A 15,337-nucleotide genomic window follows, 5' to 3' on the forward strand; every position below is an offset into this window, starting at 1 on the left:
CTGGAGGTGGATGTCACGGGGAGGTGGGGCAGGGAAATGATGACAGCAGTTGGGGGTCCTCAGAGCCTTCGGTTTGAGATGGGGATTTCAGAAGGTGGGCAGAGGCCAGGTCACAGAGGGCCTTGTAAACGTCTCACGCTGCTTAGGAGAAAATCCAAACTCTTGCCCTGGCTTACAGAACACGTCATAACCTGGGTGCTCCGGCAGGTCCAACCTCATTTCAGCCTTCCGGTCCTTTTGCTGACTCTGCTCCCAACGTGCTGTGCTTTTGTCCACAAACATGCTGGGCTCTGTCCTCCCTCTCCCTTCTACCTAGAATCACCTCCTTTTGCCCTTTATCACCAAGCACCCTAGAGAAGGTGGGACTAGCCTATCATGCTCTGTCTCTATCTCAGCACCTTGTTGTTGTTTTCCATCACAGCACTTTTCACAATTGGCAATTCCATACAACACATGCGTTTGCTTGTCTTCTGTCTCTCTCACTTGATCATCAATCCCACCACAGCAATTGCACATTTTCTATTGCATCCCTAATGCCTAGTGCCTGGCACTTTGCAGGTGCTCGACAAAGATTTGTTGAATAAATTAATGAGGGAATGAGTGATAAAGAGTTAATAGCTGGCCCTTGTTCACACATCAAAACCCAATCACCCCCTACTGTAAACTTCATAAAATCTTTGTAACCAATTGACCTGAAGCTCATTACTAATTTTTCTGTGCTAAGAAGATGAACTTGGGAATCATTCTACAGCTGATCTCAATAAAAGTTTTTAGAATCCAAATACGTATTAGAGGGGTCCAAGTCCCTGCACTGGGTCAAAGAGCCATGGGGTGGGCAGTTCTACAAAGGCCATAGCTTGTCCACGGCAATGTGACAATAAAGTAAAACAGCTGTTCGTACTGGAAAAACAGTTTGTTCTAAAAGACATTGTAGAGTGCTGTGATTCTAAATAGTTAAAGAAGAAAGACCATCAATTAGCAGGCTTTGTTCTGTAATGCCTTGCTTTTTCCTTCCCTCCCTCCCTCCCTCTCTCCTTCCTTCCTTCCTTCCCTCTCTCCACCCATTATTTTGTCCCTCCATTCATTCATAAATTCATTCATTCACCAAGTGTCTTCAATGCTGTAGGTACTGTGCTAAATGCTGGGGAAAACTCTGGTGAACAAGCTTTCTGACCTCCAACAGCTGATAACCTAGACAAGAAAAACAGGCTACAACAATTCAGAGTGCTAGCTGCTGAAGCAGAGTATTTTCAGAGTGATAGAGCTGAGGGGAGGGCCATCTGACTCAGTCATTTGAGGGGAGGTGTGATTTTTCAAGGGCTTCTGAAAGGATGTGACATCTTGATTCAGGCCTGAAGGATGAGCAAGAGTCACTGATGTGAGGGAAGGTTCAGGGCAGCCACTTTGTGACACAGAGGTACCAGGGAGGAAAGAGAGTATTCTGGGTAAAGGTAAAAAAAGAGTATTTGCAAGAACTGGGAGACTTACTCCTTAAAAGAAAGAGATGCATAACGTACATACTCACAATTCAAGTTGGACGAAAAAACCTCTGCAGCTATAAGTAAATTCATAGTCAGATTATAATACTATCAATAAGTTTTTTATGATAGTAGTTTTCAAAAGAATTAAAAGGTCATGTATTTTTTTAAACTCAGTCTCATGAGCATAATAATTCTAAAGTGAGTAAAACTGAGCAGTGAAAAGCTAAATAACTAGCCCAAAGTTGGCGGGTGATCTTAAAAGCCCAACATTGTGATACGTGGATAAGCTGAAGTGCTGGTCATCATCTGAATCCTCCATCAGGGGTCCACTGTACCAAAGAGAACTACCATTTATGGAAGGCCTAAAATATACTAGGCACTGCACTGAATCCCTCACTTAATCCCACTTAATCCTCACTATGACATTCAGCAAAGTCTGCCATACAATTCCCATTTTGCAGATGAGCTAACTGGAGCCCAGAGATTTGAGGTCAATTTGCCAGAGCCACACACTGAATGGTCTTTTGTTTACAACACTCTGCTTTTAGGGCATAAACAAATGGGACAGGAATGTCTGGAAGGAGCATCTTCCGCTTCTCTAATAATTTTTCTCTGCGTCTGAAAGTCCAGGCTCTATCTTATGATATCATGAATGAACACTGATGCTCCTTCCCCTGCACAGTCAACAGGCCCCTCAGTGAACAAAAAAGGTCCTCTGCAGTACTCCACCAAGACTCCCCACCAACCTCATGGCTTAAGGTCTGATCGTCAACCAACTAGACCAAGAATTTCATATTCGGAAGTGGGTGGAGGTAGTCACCAGTACAGAGAATTATACTTTGATGCCAACTCTGCTGAAACAGTCTGGCCAAGCCAATAAAAATAGAAAAATGGGGGCTTCCCTGGTGGCGCAGTGGTTGGGAGTCCGCCTGCCGATGCAGGGGACCCGGGTTCGTGCCCCGGTCTGGGAGGATCCCACGTGCTGTGGAGCGGCTGGGCCCGTGAGCCGTGGCCGCTGGGCCTGCGCGTCCGGAGCCTGTGCTCCGCGACGGGAGAGGCCACGGCAGTGAGAGGCCCGCATACCGCAAAATAAAAAAAAATAAAAAAATAAAAAAAAAAAAATAGAAAAATGCACCTTAGGTGCATGTCGACATGGGAAGCAGTGGAATATAAAGGTTCAGAGCGTGTGTTCCAGAGGTCAGGCTGCTGGGCTTCAAATCCCAGCCTTATTACCTAGTGATTCTGTGAACCTGGGTGAATTAACCTAGCTAAGCCTCAAGCTACCTCAACTTTAAATGAGGATAAAAATTTAATTACGACATCAGAGAGTTATGGAAAGGTTAAATGAGGTCCTCCATATAAAAATATTCAACATAGTGCTTGATCCATAGCTTAATAAACAACGAGATGTATTCTTTTTATTATCATAGTATCAGGGCCACTGCACTGTATAACTCTAGAGGATGTCCCTCACATTGTAGCCTATGGGAATGGTACCCCTGGGGTTGTGCAGTGTACAACCTGTGTGACTGTGTATGACATCCCTGATGATCATGCTACTGTGGGTATGTGGAACTCGTGCTTCTCAAGGTGGACACTTGGATTATTTCTCATGAAGAGGAGGGTGCCATGTGCTATGTGCCTGGTGTGAAATACATCTTGCCAACAAACAGGTGGGTTTTTAATAGTGTCCAAGGGGGAAGCAAAAGGGAAAAATGCACACTCAAAAAGCAAGCAACAGTTCTGAGTTAGTTGTAAAGAATGGCTAAGAAGAAGAAAACCTCCCATAATGGGGTGGGGTGGGAGTCTCCAGCATCCGATTCACTGGGCTCTGAGACCGCCCTGGCATCCTACTGACGTCAGCTCAACGAGGGGAAGAAAGTCAAGACATGTGCATGCACAAAGTGCATATCAGGTGAAATAGTAGCAGAGTGGAGTGGGTACAGAGGAGGTGAGAGCCAGAATGGAGGTGAAGGCTGATTAAGGGGAGCCTGAAGGGTGCTGTACTATCAAGTGACCACCCAATGTACTGTTTAACAAGGACGCTTTTGATCATGGAAGTGGGGGCAATTGATAATTACACTAGGCCTACTCCATGCATAAACCAGGACTGCTGTAGGCAAACAGGACCAGGGGCAAATCTGAAGATGGTTGCCCAGCTGCTAGCAACATTCCCTCGAAGCCTTGTGGATGTGGGGACGTTTGAAGAGAGGACTACCAGCACGCTTTGCAAATGAGGAACAACGGGTTCTAATGGGGCTTCTCCCTCCCCCATCCGGCTGCCCTGCACCTCCCTCTGGCCAATGCAGTGTCACGTGAGGGCCTCCCACAGTCCTCCAACCTCCCTCACCACCCAGGTCCACTGGCCTCAAACTCTCCACTTCGGGTTCAGGCAGATGAGAAAGCATGTTGGCAGGAGGGCAACTATCTGATCCACTTTTCTTGCTGCTCCCCTCTGGTCAACTTCTAAATTTAGCCACAGGTCAGGCTATCTTAGTAGGTCTCCTGTTCTTATACAGAGCTTGAGAGCAATATGTGAGGAAGGATTTAGAAAGATCGATCTGCATGGCACAGACAAAGGTGTAAATTTCTAGGCACATTTCAGATGATCAGAGAGGAGGATTTCCTCAGTGCATATCTGGCAAGGTTTCTAGTCTTTGGGATTCAGAAGGAATTGTCAATGGAGCTTGCATTTTCCCAAATGGCACTAGCATTTTTAGAAGTTGGCTAAAGCATGAGCTGTCAGCTGAGATTCACTTCTGAACACTCCCTTACTTTGTGCTCCTTGGAGCAGTCACACAGGGTTGAGTTTGGCACTACATGAAGATGGAGAGGGAGAGGGAGGGGGCAGGCAGTGGTAGGTCTGAAGCAAGAATTACAAAGAGAATCAAGTGGTAACACACAGGCGGAGAGGGATGAAGACACCTCTTCTTCCTTCTCTATCTGACTCTGTCAATCCCCAAACCACTCGATTATTTCTAATTTTCTCAGAACAGCTTTGCACACTTATTATTCCCACTTGACCAATGGCAAACTCACAGTTCCGAAAATAAAGCATCCTTGTTCTAAGTCTCACAGCTGAAATGTGGCACTGCTGGTACATGAACCACGTCTGTAAAATTCTACGGCCTCTGGGGGTTCCCAGTAACTCGTGTGGCTCAAGTACAATTAATCTGAAATGTAACTGCTTTAGCGATTCCTCCCTGCCACAGTCTGGTGGAAGTAAAAACAAAAAAAAACCCACCAAACTTTAGAAGGAAAATGAGCAAAAAAAAAAAAAAAATTGAGTAGACAGAGAGGGTGAGAGTCCTAAAGAAAAGAGATGACTGAAAATAATGGAACTAATCCATCAGGAGGGTGAAGGAGAGGGAAGAACAGAGCTGGAAGGCTGAATACCTACAAGGGTTAAGAATGCAGTTGCAAGAAAACAAACCCCATTTAAAACTGCATCAGAAAGAATAAAATACCTAGGAATAAATTTAACCAAGGAGGTGAGAGATCTGTACATCGAAAACTACAAGACACTGATAAAAGAAACTGAAGAAGACCGAAATAAATGAAAAGATCTTCTGTGCTCATAGACTGGAAGAATTAATATTGTTAAAAGGTCCATACTGAGTCTCCGTCTTTGGAGGTCAGATCCCAGGGAAAGCACTGGGGTTGGCTGCGTGAACACAGCCTGCAGGGGGCTAGTGCACCACAGCTAGCTGGGAGGGAGCCCAGGGAAAAGTCTGGACCTGCGTAAGAGACAAGAGACCAGGGTGCGTGAGGAGAGGGGATTCAGAGCACCGCCTAATCGAGCTCCAGAGACAGGCGCGAGCCGCGGCTACCAGCACGGACTCCAGAGATGGGCATGAGACGCTAAGGCAAGCCTGTGTGCGAGCACAGGGCACTATCCACACCCCCCTTCCGGGAAGCCTGTGCAGCCCACCACTGCCAGGGTCCCGTGATCCAGGGACAACTCCCCCGGGAGAACGCATGGCGCGCCTCAGGCTGGTGCAACGTCACGCCGGCCTCTGCCGCCGCAGGCTCGCCCCGCACTCCGTGACCCTCCCTCCCCCCGGCCTGAGTGAGCCAGAGCCCCCGAATCAGCGGCTCCTTTAACCCTGTCCTGTCTGAGCGAAGACAGACGCCCTCAGGTGGCCTACACGCAGAGGCGGGGCCAAATCCAAAGCTGAACCCCAGGAGCTGTGCGAACAAAGAAAAGAAAGGGAGATCTCTCCCAGCAGCCTCAGGAGCAGCGGATTAAATCTCCAAAATCAACTTGCTGTACCCTGCGTCTGTGGAATTCATGAACAGACAACGAATCATCCCAAAATTGAGGCAGTGGATTTTGGGAGCAACTGTAGATTTGGGGTTTTCCTTCTGCATCTAATTTGTTTCTGGTTTTATGTTTATCTTAGTTTAGTATTTAGAGCTTGTTATCACTAGTAGATTTCTTTATTGATTTGGTTGCTCTCTTCCTTTATATATGTGTGTGTGTATATATATATATATATATGTTTTTTTCCTTTTTCTCTTTTTTTGAGTGTGTATGTGTATGCTTCTTTGTGTGATTTTGCCTGTATAGCTTTGCTTTTACCATTTGTCCTAGGTTTCTGTCTGTCTGTTTTTTTTTGGTATACTTTTTAGTGCTTGTTATCATTGGTGGGTTTGTTTTTTGGTTTGGTTGCCCTTTCCTTCCTTCCTTTCTTTTTTCTTTCTTTTCTTTTCCTTTCTTTCTTTTTCCTCTGTTTTATTACTTTAAAAATTTTATTTTTAATTTTTTTTTATTTTAATAACTTTAATTAATTAATTAATTAATTTCTTCCTTTTCTTCTGAGCAATGTGCCTGACAGGGTCTTCGTGCTCCGGCCAGGTGTCAGGCCTGTGCCTCTGAGGTGGGAGAGCTGAGTTCAGGACACTGGTCCACCAGAGACCTCTTGGATCCACATAATATCAAATGGTGAAAGCTCTCCCAGAGATCTCCATCTCAACGCTAAGACCCAGCTCCACTCAGCGACCAGCAAGCTACAGTGCTGGACACCCTATGCCAAACAACTAGCAAGACAGGAACACAACCCCACCATTAGCAGAGAGGCTGCCTAAAATCATAATAAGCTCACAAACACCCCAAAACACACCACTGGACACAGTCCTGCCCCCAGAAACACAAGATCCAGCCTCATCCACCAGAACACAGGCATCAGTCCCCTCCTCCAGGAAGCCTACACAACCCACTAAACCAAAGTTACCCACTGGGGGCAGACAACAAAAACAACGGGAACTACAAACCTGCAGCCTGCAAAAAGGAGACTCCCAAACACAGTAAGTTAAGCAAAATGAGAAGACAGAGAAACACACAGCAGACTGAAGGAGCAAGGTAAAAACCCACCAGACCAAACAAATGAAGAGGAAATAGGCAGTCTACCTGAAAAAGAATTCAGAGTAATGACAGTAAAGACGATACAAAATTTTGGAAATAGAATGGAGAAAATACAAGAAACGTTTAACAAGGACCTTGAAGAACTAAAGAGCAAACAAACAACGATGTACAACACAATAAATGAAATTAAAAATTCTCTAGAAGGAATCAATGGCAGAATAACTGAGGCAGATAAGTGAACTGGAAGATAAAATAGTGTAAATAACTACCACAGAGCAGAATAAAGAAAAAAGAACGAAGAGAATTGAGGATAGTCTCAGAGACCTCTGGGACAACATTAAACGCACCAACATTCAAATTATAGGGGTCCCAGAAGAAGAAGAGAAAAAGAAAGGGACTGAGAAAATATTTGAAGAGATTATAGTTGAAAACTTCCCTAATATGGGAAAGGAAATAGTTAATCAAGACCAGGAAGTGCAGAGAGTCCCATACAGGATAAATCCAAGGAGAAACACGCCAAGACACATATTAATCAAACTATCAAAAATTAAATACAAAGAAAAAATATTAAAAGCAGCTAGGGAAAAACAAAAAATAACATAGAAGGGAATCCCCATAAGGTTAACAGTTGATCTTTCAGAAGAAACTCTGCAAGCCATAAGGGAGTGGCAGGACATATTTAAAGGGATAAAAGGGAAAAACCTACAACCAAGATTACTCTACCCAGCAAGGATCTCATTCAGATTCAACACAGAAATTAAAACCTTTACAGACAAGCAAAAGCTAAGAGAATTCAGCACCACCAAACCAGCTTTACAACAAATGCTAAAGGAACTTTTCTAGACAGGAAGCACAAGAGAAGGAAAAGACCTACAATAACAAACTCAAAACAATTAAGAAAATGGTAATAGGAACATACATACTGATGACTACCTTAAATGAAAATGGATTAAACGCTCCCACTAAAAGACACAGACTGGCTAAATGGATACAAAAACAAAACCCGTATACATGCTGTCTACAGAGGCCCACTTCAGACCTAGGGACACACATAGACTGAAAGTGAGGGGATGGAAAACGATATTCCATGCAAGTGGAAATCACAGGAAAGCTGGAGTAGCAATTCTCATATCAGACAAAATAGACTTTAAAATAAAGACTATTAGAAGAGACAAAAAAGGACACTACATAATGATCAAGGGATTGATCCAAGAAGAAGATATAACAATTGTAAATATTTATGCACCCAACATAGGAGCACCTCAATACATAAGGCAAAGGCTAATAGCCATAAGGGGAAATCGACAGTAACACAATCACAGGAGGGATGTTAACACCCCACTTTCACCAATGGACAGATCATCCAAAATGAAAATAAATAAGGAAACACAAGCTTTAAATGATACATTAAACAACATGGACTTAATTGATATTTAAAGGACATACCACCCAAAAACAACAGAATACACTTTCTTCTCAAGTGCTAATGGAAAATTCTCCAGGATAGATCATATCTTAAGAAAACTGAAATTGTATCAAGTATCTTTTCTGACCACAACGCTATGAGACTCGATATCAACTACAGGAAAAGATCTGTAAAAAATACAAACACATGGAGGCCAAACAATACACTACTTAATAACCAAGAGATGACTGAAAAAATCAAAGAGGAAATCAAAAAATACCTAGAAACAAATAACAAGGAAAACACGACAACCCGAAACCTATGGGATGCAGCAAAAGCAGTTCTAAGAGGGAAGTTTATAGCAACACAATCCTACCTCAGGAAACAAGAAACATCTCAAATAAACAACCTACCCTTACACCTAAAGCAAATAGAGAAAGAAGAACAAAAACACCTCAAAGTTAGCAAAAGGAAAGAAATCATAAATATCAGATCAGAAATAAATGAAAAAGAAATGAAGGAAACAATAGCAAAGATCAATAAAACTAAAAGCTGGTTCTTTGAGAAGGTAAACCAAATTGATAAACCATTAGCCAGACTCACCAAGAAAAAACGGGAGAAGACTCATATCAATAGAATTAGAAATTAAAAAGGAGAAGTAACAACTGACACTGCAGAAATACAAAGGATCATGAGAGGTTACTACAAGTAACTATATGCCAATAAAATGGACAGCCACGAAGAAATGGACAAATTATTAGACAAGCACAACCTTCCGAGACAGAACCAGGAAGAAATAGAAAATATAAGCAGACCAAACAGAAGCACTGAAATTGAGACTGTGATTAAAAATCTTCCAACAGGGCATCCCTGGTGGTGCAATGGTTGAGAGTCCGCCTGCCAATGCAGGGGACACAGGTTCGTGCCCTGGTCCGGGAAGATCCCACAGGCCGCGGAGCGGCTAGGCCCGTGAGCCATGGCTGCTGAGCCTGCGCGTCCAGAGCCTGCGCGTCCTGAGCCTGTGCTCCGCAACAAGAGAGGTCACAACAGTGAGAGGCCCACGTAACCGCCAAAAAAAAAAAAAAAAAAAAAAAAAATCTTCCAACAAACAAAAGCCCAGGACCAGATGGCTTCACAGGCAAATTCTATCAAACATTTAGAGAAGAGCTAATACCTATCCTTCTCAAACTCTTCCAAAATATAGCAGAGGGAGGAACACTCCCAAACTCATACTACGAGGCCACCATCACCCTGATTCCAAAACCAGACAAAGATGTCACAAAGAAAGAAAACTACAGGCCAATATCACTGATGAACAGAGATGCAAAAATCCTCAACAAAATTCTAGCAAACAGAATCCAACAGCACATTAAAAGGATCATACACCACGATCAAGTGGGGTTTACCCCAGGAATGCAAGGATTCTTCAGTATACGCAAATCAATCGATGTGATAAACCATATTAACAAACTGAAGGAGAAAAACCATATGATCATCTTAATAGATGCAGAAAAAACTTTTGACAAAATTCAAACCCATTTATGATAAAAACCTTCCAGAAAGTAGGCATAGAGGGAACTTACCTCAACAAATAAAGGCCATATATGACAAACCCACAGCCAACATCATTCTCAATGATGAAAAAACTGAAACCATTTCCTCTAAGATCAGGAGCAAGACAAGGTTGTCCATTCTCACCACTATTATTCATCATAGTTTTGGAAGTTTTAGAGACAGCAATCAGAGAAGAAAAAGAAATAAAAGGAATCCAAATTGGAAAAGAAGTAAAGCTGTCACTGTTTGCAGATGACATGATACTATACATAGAGAATCCTAAAGATGCTACCAGAAAACTACTAGAGCTAATCAGTGAATGTGGTAAAGTAGCAGGATATAAAATTAATGCACAGAAATCTCTTCCTATATACTAATGATGAAAGATATGAAAGAGAAATTAAGGAAACTCTCCCATTTACCACTGCACCAAAAAGAATAAAATACCTAGGAATAAACCTACCTAAGGAGACAAAAGACCTGTATGCAGAAAACTACAAGACACTGATGAAAGAAATTAAAGATGATACAAACAGACGGAGATATATACGATGTTCTGGGATTGGAAGAATCAACATTGTGAAAATGACTATACTTCCCAAAGCAATTTACAGATTCAATGTAATCCCTATCAAACTACCAATGGCATTCTTCACAGAACTAGAACGAAAAATATCACAATTTGTATGGAAACACAAAAGACCCCGAATAGCCAAAGCAATCTTGAGAAAGAAAAACGGAGCTGGAGGAATCAGGCTCCTTGACTTCAGACTATACTACAACGCTACAGTAATCAAGAAAGTATGGTACTGGCACAAAAACAGAAATATAGATCAATGGAACAGGATAGAAAGCCCAGAGAGAAACCCACGCACGTATGGTCACCTTACTTTTGATAAAGGAGGCAAGGATATACAATGGAGAAAAGACAGCCTCTTCAATGTGGTGCTGGGAGAAGTGGACAGCTACATGTGAAAGAATGAAATTAGGACACTCACTAACACCATACACAAAAATAAACTCAAAATGGATTTAAGACCTAAAAGTAAGGCCAGACACTATAAAACTCTTAGAGGAAAACATAGGCAGAACGCTCTATGACACAAATCACAGCAAGATCCTTTTTGACCCACCTCCTAGAGAATGGAAATAAAAACAAAAATAAACAAATGGGACCTAATGGAACTTAAATGTTTTTGCACAGCAAAGGAAACCATAAACAAGACGAAAAGACACCCCTCAGAATGGGAGAAAATATTTGCAAATGAAGCAACTGACAAAGGATTAATCTCCAAAATTTACAAGCAGCTCATGCAGTTCAATATCAAAAAAACAAACAACCAATCCAAAAATGGGCAGAAGACCTAAACAGACATTTCTCCAAAGAAGATATATGGATTGCCAACAAACACATGAAAGGATCCTCAACATCACTAATCATTAGAGAAACACAAATCAAAACCACAATGAGGTATCACCTCACACCAGCCAGAATGGCCATCATCAAAAAATCTACAAAGAATAAATGCTGGAGAGGGTGTGGAGAAAAGGGAACCCTCTTGCACTGTTGGTGGGAATGTAAATTGATACAGCCACTATGGAGAACAGTATGGAGGTTCCTTAAAAAACTAAAAATAGAACTACCATACGACCCAGCAATCCCACTACTGGGCATATACCCTGAGAAAACCATAATTCAAAAAGAGTCATGTACCACAATGTTCACTGCAGCTCTATTTACAATAGCCAAGACAAGGAAGCAACCTAAGTGTCCATCGACTGATGAATGGATAAACAAGATGTGGCACGTATATACAATGGAATATTACTCAGCCATAAAAAGAAACGAGGGCTTCCCTGGTGGTGCAGTGGTTGACAGTCTGCCTGCTGATGCAGGCGACACGGGTTCGTGCCCCGGTCCGGAAAGATCCCATATGCCGCAGAGTGGCTGGGCCCATGAGCCATGGCTGCTGAGCCTGCACATCCAGAGCCTGTGCTCCACAACAGGAGAGGCCACAACAGTGAGAGGCCCACGTACCGCAAAAAAAAGAAACGAAACTGAGTTATTTGTAGTGAGGTGGATGGACCGAGAGTCTGTCATACAGAGTGAAGTAAGTCAGGAAGAGAAAAACAAATACCGTGTGCTAACACATACATATGAAATTAAAAAAAAAAAAATGGTTCTGAAGAACCAAGGGGCAGGACAGGAATAAGAACGCAGACGTAGAGAATGGACTTGAGGATACAGGGAGGGGGAAGGGTAAGCTGGGATGAAGTGAGAGAGTGGCATGGACAGATATACACTACCAAACGTAAAATAGATAGCTAGTGGGAAGCAGCCGCATAGCACAGGGAGATCAGCCCGGTGCTTTGTGACCACTTAGAGGGGTGGGATAGGGAGGGTGGGAGGGAGATGCAAGAGGGAGGGGATATGGGGATATATGTATATGTATAGCTGATTCACTTCCTTATAAAGCAGAAACTAACACACCATTGTAAGGCAATTATACTCCAATAAAGATGTTAAAAAAAGGAAAAAAAATGCATTCTCTTTCATTTGTAGCTTTAACCTATTTAATTAGAGTCCTAATTTACTTTTTTTAAGGGGGGAAACACACACACACACACACACACACACACACACACACACACAAGGCCCATACTACCCAAAGCACCACATGCAAAAGAATGAAACTGGACTCCAATCTTAGACCATACCCCAAATTAACTCAAAATGGATTAAAGACTGGTACGTAAAACCTGACCACAAAAGTCCTATACACAGGGGCAAGCTCCTTGACATCAGTCTTGGCAATGAGTTTTTGGATCTGACACCAAACCAAAGGCAGCAAAATCAAAAATAAACAAGTCGGACTACATCAAACTAAAAATGGGCAAAGGACCTGAATAGCCATTTCTCAAAAAAAAAAAACGTACAAATGGCCAACAGATATATGAAAAGGTGCTCAACATGACTAATCATCAGGGGAATGTAAATCAAAACCACAACGAGATATCACCTCACACCTGTTGGAATGACTATTACCAAAAAGACAAGAAACAACAAATGTTAGCAATATCCTTGCTAACAGAACACTTATGTACTGTTGGGGATATAAGTTGGTGCAGCCACTCTGGAAAACAGACCGGAGGCTCCTCCAAAAACTTAAAAATAGAGCTACCATACGATCTAGCAATTCCACTTCTGGTTGTTTACCTGAAGGAAATAAAATCACTAACTCGAAAAGATATACTCACCCCCATGTTCACGCAGCATTATTTACAATAGCCACAATACGGAAACATCCTAAGTGTCCAATGATGGATGAATGGATAAAGAAAATGTGATAGGAAGAAAAAAAATATGAATATAATTCAGCCATTAAAAAGAAGGAAATCCTGCCATCTGTGACAACACGGATGGACCCTGAGGGCATTATGCTAAGTGACATAAATAGACAAATACTGTAGGTCTCATTTATACGTGGAATAATCTGAAAACAAAACAAAACAAACCAAACTCAGAACAGATTGCTGGCTGCCAGAGGTGGAGGGAAGGCACAGAGTACGTGAAGGTAAAGGTAAAGGTGGTCAAAAGGTACAAACTTCCAGTAGTAAGAGAAATAAATCCTAGGGATGTAATGTACAGCATGGTGACTACAGTTAACAATACTGTACATTAAACTTGGAAGTTGCGAAGAGAGTAGATCTTAAAAGTTCTCACCACAAGAAAAAAAAATTGTAACTCTGTGAGGTGATCAAAGGTAACTGTGACATAGCTGTTAATACTAAGTACACTTACTGTAGTAATCATTTTGTAATATACACATATGTCAAATCACCAGGTTTTCACTTAAAGTTAATACAACATTATATGTCAATTATATCTCAATAAAAACAGGGGGAAAAGTGGCAACGCCGTTAGCATTTGCATAAAAAAAAGGAAAAAGAAAGCAGCTGCAATATCTCATAATGGTTTAAGAGAATTAACTTAGGATCAAGCCTTGTTTCTTCCACCTGCTAGGTGTGTAACATTTGGACAAATGACATTGGCCCTCCAAACCTCAGTTTCCTTGATTGCAAAATGGGATAATAATAATACCCACTTCGTCTTTTTAAACCACTTAGTGGTTAAAAAGATTAAGTGAGGTGATGAATGTAAAGCACTTAGCCCAGTGCCGGGCACTGTCACGCCTGTCCTGAAAACCATTCCCAGTGGGAAACTCCTGTCTTACTATGCCTGTCTCTGAATCTTTTACAACTTGTACTTTGTTTCATTCCAATGTCAGTAGATACGGTTTTGCTTTTTAATATCCTTTCCCCCCTTTTCTACAAATCAATCTTCTGTACTGGAAACAGAGGTTCCCTCCTACTAATGTCCTATCCTTGCTGGCCAGGCCATTCCCCAGGGACACTTAGTGTTTTCTTTAACTATACATTAACCTGGGGCAGGAGAAAAACAAGTCTATTTCTGCATCAATGGAGCAGTTCTTCAGATGCCCTCAGGTTTTCAAATGCTGGAAATCCTTCGCTCATTAATCAGGGTTTCAAATGAGTGCCTGTCTTCTAGCTGATGGCCAAAGCTGTGGAAGGAGGAAAAAACCCAGAGTAGGTCCTACCTAGAGTCTGCCCCTAGTGGCTGTCTGAACTCATCCAGAATGACCACGTCTGAATATACATATTTAAAATATTTCTTCCATCTCCCCCTCCTTCTGGGAAAGTTATCTTTATGCATTTGGCTCAAGGCCTGTTCAACTTTTTCTGCAGGTAGCCAGATTTGGAACACTCAAGAACACAGACGTCGGAACGGCAGAAAAAGGAGGAGCTCTCCCACCATTGCTGGAGTGAACTGTTGGCCGTCTGACAGCAAACCTTTTGGGAAAGAGCCAGCCTTGTCACCATGCTGGAGGGCTTCATGGGGGAACGGATGTGATGATAGCAAAGGGGTTGAGCGAAACACTGGCAGGTGCCCACTTCCTGGCTCTACTTACTTCTTGCCATTCATCTGCCCTCCAAGCGTAGAGTGGACACAGCGGGGCTTGGCAGGCGCGCTCTGACTCCGGTCTAGTGTATGGGTTGCACTCGGTCTCTCCGGCTATTTTGTGTGTTCCCAGCTGACAGCCCACATTTCTCCGCCGCACGCCTTGGCCACAGGACACTGAGCACTAAAAGGACAAGAGTGCGTAAGTGGGAGCTTCGGGTCATTTGGGGGAGGGAGTGATCATCGGGGTGGAGAGGGTCACAGATCTGGGGACCGCATTCCTAATCCAATGACCCTCACAGCTATCACAAGGCTTTCTAATTTCCAGTGAAAGGGACCCAAGAGAATGTCTTAAATCTGCAAACTCACTGCCTATCAGAGGCGGTTGAGTGAGGAAGAGACTCAAGTTAGGGGGAAATCTTTCAGGTTAACAAAACTCTTGGACAGTGGAATAGGCTAGGGGAGATCATTCTGAGACATTCAGTACAACCTAGAAGTAGTGCTGCCATGTGAAATGAAAATCCCAAATGATTTCTATCCTGGAAGGTTGA

At 42.7% G+C, this 15,337-nt stretch overlaps 1 protein-coding gene across 1 annotated transcript in view; it reads right to left on the reverse strand.

Annotated features, from left to right (window-relative positions):
* ADAMTS9 (ADAM metallopeptidase with thrombospondin type 1 motif 9) overlaps positions 1-15,337 on the reverse strand; it is a gene marked incomplete at its 5' end in the record, with an annotated part of 174,170 nt that overhangs the window by 32,465 nt on the left and 126,368 nt on the right. The window contains one exon of the mRNA XM_082662846.1: positions 14,797-14,970. Coding sequence (XP_082518972.1) covers positions 14,797-14,970 — 174 coding nt within the window. The remainder of the gene's footprint in view (positions 1-14,796; positions 14,971-15,337) is intronic.

The sequence above is a fragment of the Grampus griseus genome, assembly GCF_964374135.1.
Source record: "Grampus griseus genome assembly, chromosome: 10".
Taxonomy (NCBI): domain Eukaryota; kingdom Metazoa; phylum Chordata; class Mammalia; order Artiodactyla; family Delphinidae; genus Grampus; species Grampus griseus.